The following is a 16,989-nucleotide window of genomic DNA, read 5'->3' as shown; positions in this document are numbered from 1 at the left end:
AAAAGGATCAAAGTGAGACAAAAGGCAATGCTGATCAGCATCTAAGACATCATATAGGGATATACAGACATGACCATGAAGGATCTACAATACTGGGGACTTTTACTCTTCAAGTCTCATCTGCTCCATAGAATTTGATGAAGAAGGAAAAAATAACAAGCCATGCCTAAATGATTTTTCAGGAAAATAAAAGGAACCCCCCCCCAAACTAACTGATTATTAAGGGGGGTGGGAGATGCAGGCGGAGGGAGGGAGATAGAGAGGAGATGAAAGAGAGAGAAGACCAATTATCCCTTAGCTTCTTGTGTTCCATTTACAGTCCACAGCATACATGGGCTTAAAATATATTGGTAGGTTGTTCAAGTATCAAAGTCTGAGTTTTTTTAAAGAGCAAACTTCTTTGGGTAGCTGAAATATTATTAACCTGTTGACATGAAAATCGTACTTTTGTACCAATTCTTAATTTGCTTGGCTCTCTTAGGTTCATAAATATTTCTGTTATTTTACCATCTTCTTAAATAATAAAGTAACTTTTTAACCGAAACAGAAATTACTTATAAATTTGTTGGCACACTTCAGAAGATCTGTTACTTTTGGATTATTAAATAGATAACTAAAATTTTGACGTTTTCTGTATGCTAGATATAAGCAGAGAGTACTTTTCTGAATGGGTAAAAAATAAGTAAGAAATATTTGAACATCGTTGTTTCCAAATGCTGCCTAAAACTGAATTTTTTTTATACATATGAGCCTCATAAAAGTGTTAAACATCTGATGAATTTGGCTGCTTTTGACATAATGTGTTAGCTTGAGCTGTTGGAGCAAGTCCAGAGGAGGTCACAATGATGATGAGGGGCTGGAGCACCTCCCGTATGAAGACAGGCTGAGAAAGTTGGGGCTGTTCAGCCTGGAGAAGAGAAGACTGCGTGGAGACCTTTCAGTATCTAAAGGGGGCCTACAAGGATGCTGGGGAGGGACTCTTTGTTAGGGGCTGTAGTGGTAGGAACAAGGGGTAATGGGTTTAAACTTAAACAGGGGAACTTTAGGTTAGATATAACGAAGAAGTTCTTCACAGTGAGGGTGCTGAGGCACTGGAATAGGTTGCCCAAGGAAGTTGTGAATGCTCCAACCCTGGAGGTGTTCAAGGCCAGGCTGGACAGAGCCTTGGGTGACATAGTTTAGTGTGTGGTGTCCCTGCTCATGACAGGGGGGTTGGAACTAGATGATCTTAAGGTCCTTTCCAACCCAAACTATTCTATGATTCCATGCTGTAATTTACTGTGTGTTAGTATGGACGTAATCTTGTTAACTGCAAATTTGGTAGTGTTTCTATAGGAAACTACAGAGACACAAATTTCTTTTGCATGAGTTAAATGGAACCTCTCTAATCTGAATTCCACTTATCTGCAATTTCACAGCTCTAATTGTTTATAGCTTCCTAATGGGACCACCTGGCTACTTCTATTCAGAAGATAGTTGTACATCTAGGAAAGATACAGGTATTTACCAGATCCATCACTTCAGTGGTTCTTTTTGTCTCCAATAGACACGATCCTTCCTCCAACCCTGCCACTTGGCTGTTCCATTTTGAGATGTTTGGCTGCCACTGCCCTAAGTACGAAGGCCTCTGACTTTACAGATTTAAGATGGATGCTTTGGAACTGCTGTGCTTAAGTCTGGGGCCTGTGTCTTTAGGACCACATATAGATTCTTATAGCAATTCCTAAGAATTACATGTAAAGTTGGAACTGAACTTAACCAGAGTGGAAATATGATTTCTCTACAGCAAAGGTAATACTGTTCTACATAAACAACCTGCTCTTGCTTCCCAGCTAATAGCTGTAACTCATTTCTGCCATGTTCTGCCATCTGGTGAAAAGCAGCAGCACCAAGTTCTTACTTTCCCTTTTATCAGCTTCCAACTTGTCAGACATGAAAACACGACTCGGTGCAAACATAGGCACTACTTTTGGGTGAAGCAAACAGCAGCTAACGATATGATAATCTGGTCCCATGGTTTTGCACTTGATTTTTTTTAGGAATCCAGCAGGTTGGGTCCCACTTTACTACTCTGACTTTATTATGGCAGACTGTCTCGTTTATGTGATTTTTTAAGTACCCCTCCTGCTTGGCTACAGCAGAAGAGGGCTGTTAATAAGGAAATTCATATTGCTCAAACTATTTTATTTTAATGGCAGGGGAGCTGAGAGCCAATTTTTTCCCTCTATTTATAGAGCTCCTTGCCCTGCAATATGCAGTAAGCCTCCTCTGAACATAGGGACTGCTGCTTGACTGTGGTATTTTGACTGCATAGTTTGAAAGACATACTGTTCACAATGTGACACTGAGGAGATTAACAGCATTTAATTTTTCTTAGAATTAGTTTTGCTTAAACTGAAATAGGTCGTATTATTCTGCTGAAAATCATCTGGCTTTTTATGCCCTCCACAAGCAAGATATTAAACTATCTTCTCCCTGCTTACAGATTTTATTGCTGTCTTTGTTTCTTCTAAGTTCAATAAGACAAATTTGCCATGAGAATAGCTAGGGGAGTAAGTATTCCAATTTGAGGACAAACATCTTAGGGACACTTTGATACATGTGACAAAACAAATAACATGAATGAGCTTTTCTTCTAGAAATTCTCCCAATAAGAAACAACAAAACTTTGAATGTATTTTTTGGATCTTTTTTTGACAGACCATGAATCAAGATGCACTTCAGGTAACAAAGGGAAAAATATCTCCAAGTTCTCTCCAAGGGTCGCACATTGCACCACATCTGTAGGAAATGTTGCTTTGATACTGTAACATCCTCATTAATATCAGAAAGGAAAGCAAAAAGGATGAGAAGTGAAGAGAGATTTTGAAAGAAACCTGCTATGAAAAACCCTAATTATATTTTGACTATATTTGTTGTTACATAAGTTATCAGGAGCAAAAGGAAAACAACATTTTGGAGACTCAAGTAAATATTCTAATATGAAAATAGTTTGATAGATATAGACCTAAGGTGCTACTTTGCCTTCCTCTGAACTTGTCTTCATCAGGATTTATAGACACTTGGCTGTTTCTATGATTCATGACATCTAACATGTAAGACTGGATCCAAAACCTTAATACAAAAGTACTTTGCATAGACCGTAAGAGAATGGAAGACAAAATTATTTATATTTGCAGAGTGAAAGGGGATTAACAGGAACCACAAAACCCAGCCACATCTGGATGATAAATACATCTGTTCAAAGTCTGATATAAAATTTTCAATGACAACAAGGCTGCTGAAGTTCATTTCATGTTCTCTGCAGCAGGAAGCGTTTCTGCCATGGCAGCTTCAAGAAGCTATTACTAACTCAGCAAAACCTTCTCACCATGGAGTTAATCTGGGGGATCATGTCCCCACGACACAAGGCACTACCTTACATCTGCAGCATCCCACTGTGGATGTGGAAATATGAAAGAATGGATTTTCTAATTCTCTCTGTAACATGGTCACATTAGATCAAAGTTTTGTGGAACTATCAAACTACAGTCTCAACAAAAATAGCTGATGTATGTGTAACTTCTTTTTTAAAGCCAACTACTGATAATAAGGATAGTACATTCATGACCTAAATATTGCTTTTTAAGAAGACAGGTTTCTATAGCTTGAAAAAGATGTTAATTTCTTAATTAGCTTTCAAAACAGTCAAGAACTACAATCAGCAGAGTACTGAAGCACACGTTTACATCCTTTTACTGTTGACAGGACTTCAGACACTTTTAAGTCTTCTGAAATATAAAAGGAGATAAAGCTCAGCATGTTCTGGACTGCTGAGTAGCAGCTCTCAGTGAAATGGTGCTAAATCTTGGATACAAGCAGGCCCTCAGACACTGAAAAGTGCACTTAAATGTTTTATAGATTTTTCCAAATCTCTGAAAGACTTTACTCTCTCTGCCTAGTAAAACTTTTCAATTTAGAGTGTCAACTGAATGCCCAAGCATAGCTCTTTTTGATTTTAGATCAGAGGGGATTACACAAATGCATCAATGGAAATTAGTAGGAAATGTGGCTGTTATTAGCCTTACAAAATATGGTCAGGAATAATAAAAGATGCTTACTATCACAAACCTCATAAGAGAATCTCTCTCCTTCTTTCTTCTGCTCAGTGGATTGCAAGTCAAAGGCATTAGACAAAGACATGACATTACAGACAAAGCACAAAGCACATTCTATGAAATTTTCAGATACAGGCAAAACGTACCAATACGTAAAAAAGCAAATAGTCCAATACAACATTAAAATAAAGCTGGCACTACAGGTTGCAACACAGAACACCCAGTGCTGGTTGAACTTTACAGATCATTAGCATATTTCTGTGAATAGTGTCAGGTCTTTCAAGTATTGTCAGGACAGTAAATGTTCTTCTAGACTTCTGTTTTTTAAACATTTTGATTTTCTTTAGGAGCAGAAGTGAAGGCTGTGAGTAGGTTGCAGATGTGCTGCTAATGATCTCTAAGCAACTTCGAATGAACCAGGAAATAAATATGACTCACCTCCTTCCCTCCCATGGACTCAAACATTTTCTCAAGCTGGACTCTTAATTGTTGAATGTTGTTCATCAAGATACAGGGCTGCAAAGAGAGCACCATATGTGAGACTGTGCATGTTATGTTCCTTTTATGTACGAATATGAGTATTTGCAACCTCTGGGCTTAAGACCTGTTCTTCAACAGCCCTATATGTTCATGCAATTGTGCTTTTTAGAGGAGGATATGAGGTTCCTGGTCACTGCTGCCTTCCCTTCTTTAATTCACACTCCTCTCTGCCCTGTCAGCCAGTGACTGCCCATTATGCCCTTATGACAGTGTTGTCCCACAGAAGCTGAGAATCTTCTCGCAACCAGCTGGGCAGTTTTCAGATCCCCGTATTTCATGTTATGGACATTATAACCCGTGTAGTTGCTAGTCATACTTAATTCAGTTATGGTAGTATGTTATCATCCTTGGAGAATAGACACAATAATGGTAAAAGTACTTTAGGAGTGAAAACAGACTGGGGAAAAGGGATCACCAGATTGCTTTCTAGATGCAGTCCTAGCAGAAAACTGACAGCACTGCAACCCAGATAGTGGCTGATGCTTAAGTATTTGAATAAATCAATAAGCAGTTCTGTTGATACCAGTATTTCAGAAAAGTACACTACATTGCTTGGAAAGCTGGTGAATGAATTTTGTAAACATACTATTTTAGTCTAAAAATATTGCTGTTTAAGCTCATTTCTTTAAGGCAGAACACAGAGCCACAGTATAAAAGACAGCAATTGCTGGATAAATAGAAGGTAAAAAGTAAAACATGAATAAAATTAAGCAGCTTATTACAAAGTTATGGAAGAAAGAATCTGTTACTAGAATTTTGTGTACTCAGATGATGTTGTATATTAGTTTGGTACGGTGCAAAGGAAGCGATAAGACAATACTAGCTAAAAGAATTCTAGTTTGTCAAGGTCAGTGTGATCTAGTGCAAAACTGCATTAACTGAGATACAAGTAATACATTTCAATAAAACACACATATGCTTTTTCCAGACAACAAGAAGGTGATGGAATGATTACAGTCATTGATACTCAGTTGTACCTTTCCAGTTAATAGCATGTTCCAATATAGGACTGAAACATGGTAGGATTAGATTCTGGTATTCTGAAGATCACTAACATGATTTATCTTTAATTAGTTCTGCATTACTCGCAAAGGAATTTGGTGTCAGCGTCCTTCTCAACTGGAGAAAAAAGAAAGAAATTTGATCTAACTTCTTAATACTTGCGTTACTGCTTCCCAGTAAAGCATGTTATTTGTCCTCCTGCAAAAGACAGCTGGCTTTGTGTAATGGTTGAAATACCACCTCTCTTCCTGACTTCTGAAAAATCCACAACCCCACTTCTATTAATTTATGATCACTAAGACTGTCTCCTCTTGCCCTTTGCCATCTCCGCTCGTCTGACATATTAATTATTTTGGAAATTTTCTGCAGTATCACAAATCAATGATTATAGAAGAGAATCATAGAATCAACTAGGTTAGAAAAGACTTTTAAGATCATCAAGTCCAACCTTTACCCCAGGACTGCCAAGTCCACCACTAACCCATGTCACTAAGGGCCTCATCTACTATGATTTCTGATGTGTGAAAAAGTAGCTGAATATAATGACTTGATTTTTTTGTTCAAGTCAAGTGCAAATGCCTTTGGCAATACATTGAAGCTATGAGGTAAATACTTCATACTGAGTCAGTTTTCAGTTTCCTTTGAAGCTAGCTAAGGTTGCTCTTTCAAAGTCTAAGTTTACCTTGGCTAAATGGAAAACTTTCTATTGCTGACAGTAAATAACAGAACCAGAGCTTGAAAACATTCTCATCCTATGATTTCATTATCATCTTGCCCTTCAGAATACTCTTTGCAGCAATTTACAGGAATCAGCCAGATACAACACATAAAACTGAATGGCAAGTACAGTACCTAAACCAAAGTTTGTTTGTAAACTCTGACAGAAGGTAGACAATAAAAGGATGTTTCTACATTAGATACATATCTTTATGAAAAGCACCTTTGGTATGCTTTTATTTGAACAGTTTATGTGCCCATTTTATAGTGTATAATCACAATAGTATAAGTATTGACTTGAAAAAGAATGCCAAAACCTAACTTTAGTCATAAAAAGTATTTTTTAAATCTATTTTATCAACTTTACTGCAGGAGATGGATTTTTAATAGTTGAGATCAGCAGATCAAATGGTCTTTTATTAAGCTAAAATATGTATTTCAAAAAGATAGCTTCTGTTAAAAATATTTGTCCCCCAAAGCATTTGATAAATACTTCATACCATAATGAGATTAATTCCATCTAAAGCCTTAGCCAAGATTGGCATAGCAGGTGGCTTCAGAAATCAATCACCCCAACAATTAAAAAATCCCATTGGACAGGGCAAAAGACTTCACAGTTTGACCGGATGACTCAACACTATGTATCAAAAGTAATTTCTTCTAGAAAGCAGTAAGATTTATCTAATATTAGCATTAAATTGAGAGAAATGGAAAAAATTAGCTACAAATTTTAATTCTTTTTTACATTCAATTTTGAGAAAGGTTATGGCTTATACTGGATTAAATACAGAGACAGATTAGTTGAGATGAAGCTTTGTTTGGACTGATTAACATTAAAGTAGAAGACATGTTATGCATTCACTCCTCCATACTGGAGAGAGAGCATTAGGTTCTCTTCAGCTCTGTATTTGTCCTGGTGAGGACAGAGGTGACGAATACGTAGATGTACCTTGAAAGTTAAAAATGCATGAATATTTACATCCTGCTAGATTATGGGGCGGTGGCGGGGGAGGAGGGAAATGGCATTATGGTGGGGTGGTCTATCACATATCAACTGGTATCCAGTGACAGGACGTGTGGGAATGGCTTAAAGCTGCATCAGGGGAGCTTCAGACTGGATGTTAGGAAACACTTCTTTACCAAGAGGGTGCTCACAACATTGGAACATTCCTAGAGAGGTGGTCAATGCCCCAAGACTGTCAGTGTTGAAGAGGCATTTCGTCGATGACCATAATAACATGCTTTGCCTTTTGGTCAGCCCCAAAGTAGTCAGGCAGTTGGACTAGATGGTTATTGTAGGTGTCTTTCAGCTGAACAATTCTATTCTATGCTATTCTATAACTGGCTTATTTCCTAGTGTTTCTACAGCTGTAAGACTGATACTTCTTACACAACAATTGCCCAACTTGGCCTGATGCTTTTATGCTTTTCGGATGCTGAAAAGATTTAGTACTGCCAGAACAAAGATGTGTGGAATTCCACTAAAGTGAGTCTTTTCAATTTGTTTTCTGCAAAGGGCTTCAAGGCTGAAAATATCTGAAGTGGGAAGTTAAATCCAAGACATGACATATCTATATACATAAAAGTCACTCCACTGTAATAACATGTATATAAAATTTCTACCTAATAATAGAGTTTGAGTTTGGTACTTTCATTTATTAATTCTGTTTTAGACAGAATTGTGTAAAAGGAACACAATGGTATAAGTCTCTCCTAACAAATGTATCTGTGAACTGAAAAATTAGGAGGTTTAGTCTTCTGTGATGTTGTTCATAAGAGCACCAACCACCAATAACTGATAATTAGCTGCAATAGATATCTTTTTTATTTCTCTTATTGTGTGTATGTTGGTAACCTCTAGATTATTGCAGTGTATCACACTACAGAGAGCGCTTGCAAGAATGAGCACATCCTCAAGCCATGCACAGGGATATGACAAATATAACTGAGATCTGAGCTATGTAAGAACTGTACTTTTAAAGGTGAATAGTAAGAGGATGGTGCAGCAGTTATTTATCTAATCGAAGAATGATAACAACATATTACTAAATATAGCAGACAGTGCTAAATGTTGCCTGCCTTGGGAGTACTAGTTTTGGCTGAAAATCAATAATTCTGAAAAGTCAGTTAAAAAGAACAATTTTCCTTGGTTGTGTTAAGCTATTGATACTGTCTTGATTTGTTTAACCATATGTTTAGTGTACATATCTCATTTATATCTGAGTATCCATGGTAATCTAGTCCTTCATTAGGGAGTCCCTTGTAAGCAGTGAGGTAACAGAATAGCACATGATTTTCTTTCTCAGTGCTGCATTGATAAATCACAGAGAGTGAATGGTAGTAGCAGAAAAGTCTGCACACATTCCCTGCACAAGGAACAGTGATCTTACGCATTCTCTAATGAACAAATTGATAAAGAGAAGCAAGCCAATGCAAAATGACAGCTCAACCAAAAATACTTCCTCCTGTTTGGGAAAAAAGATGAAGACACATTCACCATAGTCACCATTGCACATGGCTGTTATCCAGGGAGTGTTTCTGACCATCTTCTAAATTTTTTTCTACTTTAACACTGAAAGTACTAGCTAGGATCCTAATTCTTAACCAATTCCACCTATTCCAGCTTTTACACAGCAATGTAAGCAGCTGTGAAAACATGCTGATCTTATTAAAAAATATGAATCAAACCAAAAATCCCTTCCACCATTCATGGTTTTTCTGATGTGCAACAATGATTACGTTTTCAAAAAGTACAGCAACTCACTTAAAGGTAAGTTCTGAGCCAGAAAGAAAACACAGCTTATTACTCACCACATTTTCTTTATCACAATAAGAGCTGAAGTAACTTGAAATAATCACAGCATACTGAAGAAGCACTTTGTTGATAGTCTAGGAGAAGAGAAGAATCTTTTAAATGGTAAATTTCATAATGTAAAAATGTCATACAAAACCCCACAAAAAGGAGGTTTATAGAAATTCTAGATTTTACAGGTGCTTACACACTTAGTATATAGTATTTCTTTATATATAATATCAGCAATCCTGTGAGCTCATTTTCAAATCCCTGCACAACAGATGGTGGGTTGTTCTTAGAGGAGTATAATCTTCAACAGCAAAGATACTTCAATTTTAGTCATACTGCTTTTGAGAAGCATCGAGAGCTCTACTCCTTGTGATGTGCTGCATACTTAATGGAACAGTAGCAAGCTCAAAAAATCCTCTACAGTGACAATGCACAGATTAAAAATATAATGAAAAAGTAAGACCAAGGGAGCACTGTTCAAAGCCTGGTCATATGAGCTTACCTTACAGTAATATGTAAATAGGAACTTTGCTTGCAAATGGAAAACTGTTGCAATGGAAGAACAGGAATAAATGTAAATGCAATTTTTTTTTAAAGCCATCAGGAATAAATGGAAATCTAAAGCTTGTGAGGAAATGTTACAATCCAAACAGAAATTCTAAAAGCCCTAAGTTTATCAAACAGCAGATAAATAAGTACCACTGCCTCAGGGCTTCAACCACAAACATTTTATTGCCATACCTTGAATTTTTCTTTCTCTTGCACTAATTAGATCCTTGCATTGCATTTCAGTGAATTGCTCCATTAATGGACTTGTAATCAGTGCTTACCAATAATAATAATTTATTGTATAGCAGAGAGAAATATGAAATCTCAGAGAAAACAGAACTTCTCAAACTGGTAAATGATTTTGACAAAATAGATGAAAAACAGTCTTATGCCACAGACACCATGACTTTCTAAGTCAGAGATAGAAGAGATTGGTTTTAAACAACACTGGAACTACTTAGCTGTTTAAGTACACGGCAACACAATGTCACTCTCTCTGAAGCTTAGTTGGGATGCATTGATTTTAATTTACCTTTGCAAATCTTCTCATTAAATGAGATAGAGTTTCTGGATTAGGACACTCCAGTTTCCTAATAATCTCAAAGCTTTGATTGAGCTGAGTGAAGACATCAACCACAGAACAAGAGAAAAGGGCATGATCTGATGTTTGCTGAAACTAGAAAGAAACATTCAAATGAGTTAATACTTGTTCAGAGATCAAAATGGTTATTAACTGATTTTCTTACAGTTGAAAGTCCTCCTAGAGTCATAAAGAGTAATAAAACATAAATTAAAAACCTCTCTTACTGATAATACTGAGAAATGTAGTTTTTCATGTTTCTATCACTTAAAAACCTCTTAAAAATAAACCCAAATTTATTTTTAATGACATCAGTATCACATCAGAGTTTAGTGAAGCCATATATTGAAGTCTATAGGGAATTTGGGGAGATGAATTAGAGCAGGAATTTTTCCATAGGGTTATATTCCAAGAACCATTCCTGATTGCGTGTCTTTGAGGTGTAACAAGGATGAGGTGGGACCAAATGTACTTCTGGTTTTGCAATACTAAATAACCATCTTAATACTTTATTATTTTCTTGAAAAAAGAAAGGCTCACCCCGTCCTTTTTGTCTCTTTCTAGTGCTCCATGAAGAAACTCCATTGAGACATCCTCATTTTCATCCAGCCACTGAATGACAAATGGTTCAAACCACCTGAAAATTAAAAACAATGTTGTAAATTAAAGTAAGCAAATTTCGTAAATGCGCTGAGAGATGCCGCACCACGCAGCAGTTCAGCATCTTGTGTCTTCACATCTGTTCTAGTTGCTAAAAAGTCTATCATCCTTGAAAAGTTTTTGTCAGTGAAGACACTGTGGCTACTAAAATGTCTTTCAGGCTTTTGTTTCACCATACTCTAACTGGTCTACGGGAGTGATGTAAAATTAGCGGTAGCCACCAGAGTAATGTGCCGATGTTTTGCAGAGCAACATGCTCTGCACAGTGTTTAGATTTTAGTGTCTTTTATCAATATTGGCTCTTTGTTAACATTTAATTTTTATTTGTATGTGAAATAGCTCAGATAAAACTTTGCTTTAGCACAACATCAGCTGTGGTTTATTTTTCTTTAGTTTATTTCAAAAAAATTTAATGCAATAACAGACCCCAAACCATCTCAGCAAATCAGCAGACTAGCAGAACATTAAGGAATGAGATTAAGGATAGCTCATAGAAAAGGACAGGATTGAAAGTATTAATTGCAGGAGGAAATATGAAATTGAAAGCAGCTGAATATTAACCCAGCGCAGTGAGAATACCTTCAGTAGTATATCCCATTAGCTTTGTATCTTTATCCAAATTTGGGTGTGAAACAAATGCAGGGGCCTATAACTAATACTGCTGCTGTTCCCATGTTTCATACCTTCCTCAGGCATTTTCTGGCCAAACTATTTTGTCATCTATGAAGACCTGCAGTTACACCAGTGGAATCAAGCGTCCAATGAAACAGTTAACTGCATTTTAAATATCCAGACTATTTCATTTGATAGAACAAAGAAATAAAGAGAACGAAGTGCAGAAAGTAAAGATTGTCAGTGCTACACACTTTGAGATCTTGCACAAACTTGACCATAAATATTTGACCAAAATAAACCTTACACCAAGACTGAACTCACGGGAAACTTCCCTGTACACTACTTACAGAGAGTATTCAGGCACCGCATCCTTGAAAGCGGAGAGTTCTCTCACATATTCGTTATAAAACCATTTCACTTTGAAGTGCAAATTCATATAATCTGTGCTTTTGCATAACCACTGCTTTTCATGTTCTGCAATAAAAGGAGTTGAAATAAAAGCATTTAATAGCATTCTAACCATAAATAAGATTCTTGTGCCTCAGCACACTAGTGACATAATTATGCAGTACTTGTATTTTAAGGCACAATTGATTTCTTTTTAGAGGTAGTAGTACCCACAGCTTCAATCTTCATGTTCTGAGAAATCTGAGGTTCTTAGGAAAAACTACACAAAACAAAGAGCAGGCCACAAGTTAGGCTTTTCAACTCTGCTGTAGTGAGGAAACCCCACAAACTTGCTGACTTCCTGTCAGCAGGTTCTTCTTTGGTTGTTACAAAATGGTTAAGAAGCTGTGTCAGGTGTCAAGTTAGAAAGGACAACTATGGTTGTGTGGTAGCCAAACGGAGTAACAATTATAAACGCCAGTCCTATGTGGGTCTGTGAAAACCTGCATTAGTGTATATGCTGCTTCTGTCACATATAATTACAGAAAAGAAAGAGGGATCTCCACAGGTACCATCTCTCTGAGGAGTCATGTGACTTGCACATTCATCTTTTCCCGGATCCCTAAAAAGTGACCTAACACAGATGCTCTGTAGAATGACATTCCTGTGTAAATAGTATGTATTAAGAACTTAACTCTTCCAAAACTCCTTTTGCTCCTTACTTCTGCTTGCATCATAACAGTATCGCACACATTTTTCATACATATAATTGGATGTGAACCTGATTTTATGTAACAGCAGGAGTATCCCATCCTCAGTCATAGACACATCTGAATATACCACTTGGTTCTCTGTCAGCGTAAATGCACTGTGAAATACATGTTCTGTGTTTTTCAGATCTGACCAGGTACATTAACAGGCAATGTTTAGTTTTATTATTCTGCTCAATCAGTACTCCAGCAATATCACCATGCCATACAAGAAGTAAGTGTTTCAGAAGCATATTATTATGCAGTGAATTACAAAGTTTTGTGGGAATCAGCTTATGAAGTGTCCCTGTGGGCTTTTACTGCCTTTTTAGCATTATGTTAGCATTTTCACCTTCACTGCCCTTTCATCGCACTACAGAAAAATCAGTAAATCAGTTTCTGTCTAAATATTGCATTTATTCATGTCCAATTGCTACTTGAGAATACTACAAATTCCCCCGAGCATAATCCTATTGGTTACTAGTCTTAAACAGAACCACAGAGAGAAAGATGTATGCCTACTCTTACGGTTCTTACTTTACACAGACCTAAGGAATCATATTTTTTTGCTGGTAGGAATTTTTGCACAAACTATTATTATAGACAGATAGGTGACAAAATATTTGCTCAATAAAAGGTAGTTCTTGAAACTGAGACCAGTGTTTGACTGAGAACAGTTACCTTATTGCTATCACATTCACTGAACACCTACTGCTTAAGTCATTATTAAGAAGAATTTGTCTTACACTGCAACCCAAGAGAGTGGAAATTCTGAAATGAATAGCATTTTTGCATTCAAACATTGCATGAATGGGTTATTAGACTATACAATGCAAGTAAAGGAAGTTCGCTGTAGAATCACAAACTAAGCAAATACTCATTTCAATTTTTGAAATGAGCTGTTGCCAATGACAGGCAAACTTATCAAGGAGGGTACAACATACATAATACCATTCATCGACGTTTTCCTTCTTAAGTTAAGATCTAAATTGTCACACATTAGAAATGAACACAAAAGTCATTAATGAATAATTGTGTTGGTGTTTGTTTAAATCTCCTGGGAGGTCACTTGTAGCTACATAGAAGTGAAACATGCATCCTCAATCCCTAATATTAACTTATGAGAACATCAGAAAATACTTCACATGATCTACAAAGCCATTTTGTACCCACACATACTACCTCTTCAGCTTATATAAACCAAAAAACAGAGAAAAGAGGTGCCCACATGAGTCAGCCCATGACAATTTTACCTGGATATCAGATGGATTTATCCATAGTAACCATGGATTTCAGCTAGAACGCACAGTAATATCACTGTAGGCATTCTGAATTTAGATTAGGACCCACAGATAGCTTTCTTAATTCTGAAAAACTTGCCCAAGTTAATGCAGACACAACACAGGATACAGGTATGCAGTTTGGAAATCTGCGTCTTTTTTCCTGGAAGGAAAGCTGGCACCATGTTTTCCTATACAGATACATTCATTTTGGACTTTCTGGAAGACAGATGTAGTATGCACAGTAGGACTCTTTAGTCCACTATTGCTTTGCAAAGTTATTATAATGCTGAGTCAGTCTTGAACTAAACCTGCCAACTGTACGCTGTGCAAATGTGCTCAGCAGAGGTTATGATAGAAGCACTAGACCTCTCTCGTAACTGACTCTGGATAAACAGAACCTCCAGCACAGCAAACCTAGCGTTATTAAACTTTTCTTATATGCTACTTTTATGAAATGTTCCTTGTAATGCAACATCTCCTTATAAGCATCTATTAATCTACTGAGTTTCATAACAAGGACATTTACAGTTCCTGCTAGTGATAGAGGCAGAATATTCTATATTAGTATCATGAATCAATGAGAAAATACTGATAATATTTCTGTAAAATGTAAAATACGTGAGCTGTAATCTGTGCATAAGGGGCACTTCAGCTGTTTCTAGCTATCACAGCTCCAGAGTATCTTTTTTACAGTATTGATTACGCTGTGATTTTTTTAATATATCCTTAGGGGTTGTGCTCTAATGCACATATGCTTTCCACAGGTTTGCAGTTATAGACATTGTAACTGCAACTACAGTGAAAACTCTCATAAAGAGTCGTTCCATCTCAGTTGTACAAATTGCAGCTACATCAACACCTTTGAGAACACTTCTGGTAAGCAACAGTGCTGAGGGAAAAATAAAAATCACCTGTTCAGGTGCTGTTTGTGTAACCAAGAAAGAAGAGATTTTTAAAAAAGAATGTTATGTGGAACGCATTAATACATGCAAATGTCTTTGGTGTATGATGAAATCAGCCATGGACCTGGTAATGTAGTATCTAGCAAATAATCTAATTGCAGGCAATTGTTCTTTTACAGATACATGTATAAAGAGACACTGTAGGAAGGACTATAAACCAAGGTACTTTCCCCACAGGCCTGTGACCAAACAGCAATACTCTGGAATCATGTTTGATTTCTTGCTCAATTTTCAGCAAGTGCTAGAGAAAGCAGAGGAGATTTTCTTAAGGCAGCAAACACAAAGAAACTGCAATACAACTATTATGCTTTGGTCTGATGTTTGTAGTGTCGTAGTATTTTGTCAGTGAAGTCATAATGACATATTAAGCAGAAACATCTACACGACCCTAAAGACATAATGCCATTTAAGAAGCTGGAATAGAATCTCATTCTCTGCAGAATCTTTTTTCCTTTTTAACCTTTAGGCAATAACATCACTGAGTACCCGTGTAATTTTTGATATGCATTAGTTGCTAAAAAAGGGTAATCTAACAACCTTCATAAAATATGAGCATTTTAAATATTCGGGCAATCAATTTGGCGTTTTGTTCAACTCTAATTTTCCCTCATTGGGATACAAAAACTGAGAGCAAATTATTTTTTTTTTCTACAGCAGTTTCCTAGCCACTGTTTATTGTAACCACATGCAGTTAAACTGCTTGAGGGATTCAATAAGGTGATTTTAAATAGCAAACAATGCTTGTCCAGTTTCCAGGCTTTAAAGATATTTCAGAGATGAGTAACTACAACAAGGAGTATTTACGTATAGCAGATTCATTATATCACAATCTGTTGTCTTGACTGTTACATACATGCTATTGCATTACAATTTATTAAAATGAAAATGATGGACACTAAACATAAGGGAATTGTGTTTCTATCAACTGCAAAATTTGCCATTAAAACTCAGATGCTATTTTCAACCATTCTGCTTTAATTCCATATTATTTGCAATAATATCCTACTATTTCCAAACTTTCACTGGTATAACTGGGAAGTGTCTGCACATCACTGAGTATGGCTAGTGAAAGAAGAGCTCTTAAGGAAGTGCTATGAGGAACGACATTAAATGAGTACGAGTTGGTATTCCTCCCCGAGTTACTTGGAAACATTACACCAGTAAGATGCACCTATGCTTTGGATAGAAGTAATGTTTTGGGTACTTGATTCCAAAGTGATTTCCGTCAAGTGCAGCAGTTGGTTGCTATGCCAACTTCTAACATGGGTATTATTCTCACAGTGGTCTAAACTTAATCCCTGTCTGCTGAAATGAACTTGAAAGCTCCAACTGAATGTAACATATTGGATCAGGCCATAAATGAAGAAAAATGTAAACTCAAACAAATTTCATAACCAATTTAGAAGGAAACATTACATTATACTAGATAACTCATCCCGGGGTTCTTGGACTTTGCTAAAGGCAATGGAAGTCACCGGTTATTAAGTGAAATACAGAGCAGGACACAACTAATCGATATTTACGTATAATTTACATTGATTTTGATAATTTGAAACACTACTGGCCTTTCTGAAAGGTCTCTTTGTGTCATGATAAATATAACAAACTGAAAAACTTCTGTCATTACCTCCTTTTTTGGATTGCACTCACAACTGGCTTACAACCAAACCCCCCTCTACTTCTTTTAAAATATATATTGTGTCCTTCATAAGGAACTTCTACACATTTGATCTTTTCTCTGCATTTACCTGGAAATTTTCAGCAAAATGTCTTTGAACACTTCATAAACATAATGGATTACACCTTGAACATCTCTGTGAGGTGATTAAGCTGTGCTATTACATTGTACAAATGGGAAACAGAGATAGGGAGACCAAGAAAATTAATTAAGGGGACGTACATAAATTATGAAAGGCAGTCTAGATCTTGTTCAAAGATTTCTTAACCAGAGTCATATTTCCTCACTGAAGAGGGACCAGGGAAGGAAGGCAGACTGTCGCATTCTGAATTGTTAGAAAAAAATAGATTTACTCTTCTTTTTTCTC

The 16,989-nt window shown here is 36.6% G+C and overlaps 1 protein-coding gene across 1 annotated transcript in view; it reads right to left on the bottom strand.

Moving 5' to 3' along the window:
* Positions 1-16,989, bottom strand: part of UNC13C (unc-13 homolog C (C. elegans)) — a 128,907-nt gene that overhangs the window by 15,278 nt on the left and 96,640 nt on the right. Inside the window, exons 19-23 of the mRNA XM_010019819.1 lie at positions 11,911-12,037; positions 10,829-10,925; positions 10,241-10,384; positions 9,168-9,245; positions 4,536-4,613 (exon numbers count right to left, since the gene is read on the bottom strand). Coding sequence (XP_010018121.1) covers positions 4,536-4,613; positions 9,168-9,245; positions 10,241-10,384; positions 10,829-10,925; positions 11,911-12,037 — 524 coding nt within the window. The remainder of the gene's footprint in view (positions 1-4,535; positions 4,614-9,167; positions 9,246-10,240; positions 10,385-10,828; positions 10,926-11,910; positions 12,038-16,989) is intronic.

Source organism: Nestor notabilis, unplaced genomic scaffold, assembly GCF_000696875.1.
Source record: "Nestor notabilis isolate BGI_N333 unplaced genomic scaffold, ASM69687v1 scaffold908, whole genome shotgun sequence".
Lineage (NCBI taxonomy): Eukaryota > Metazoa > Chordata > Aves > Psittaciformes > Psittacidae > Nestor > Nestor notabilis.
This window is presented reverse-complemented; position numbering and strand designations above follow the sequence as displayed.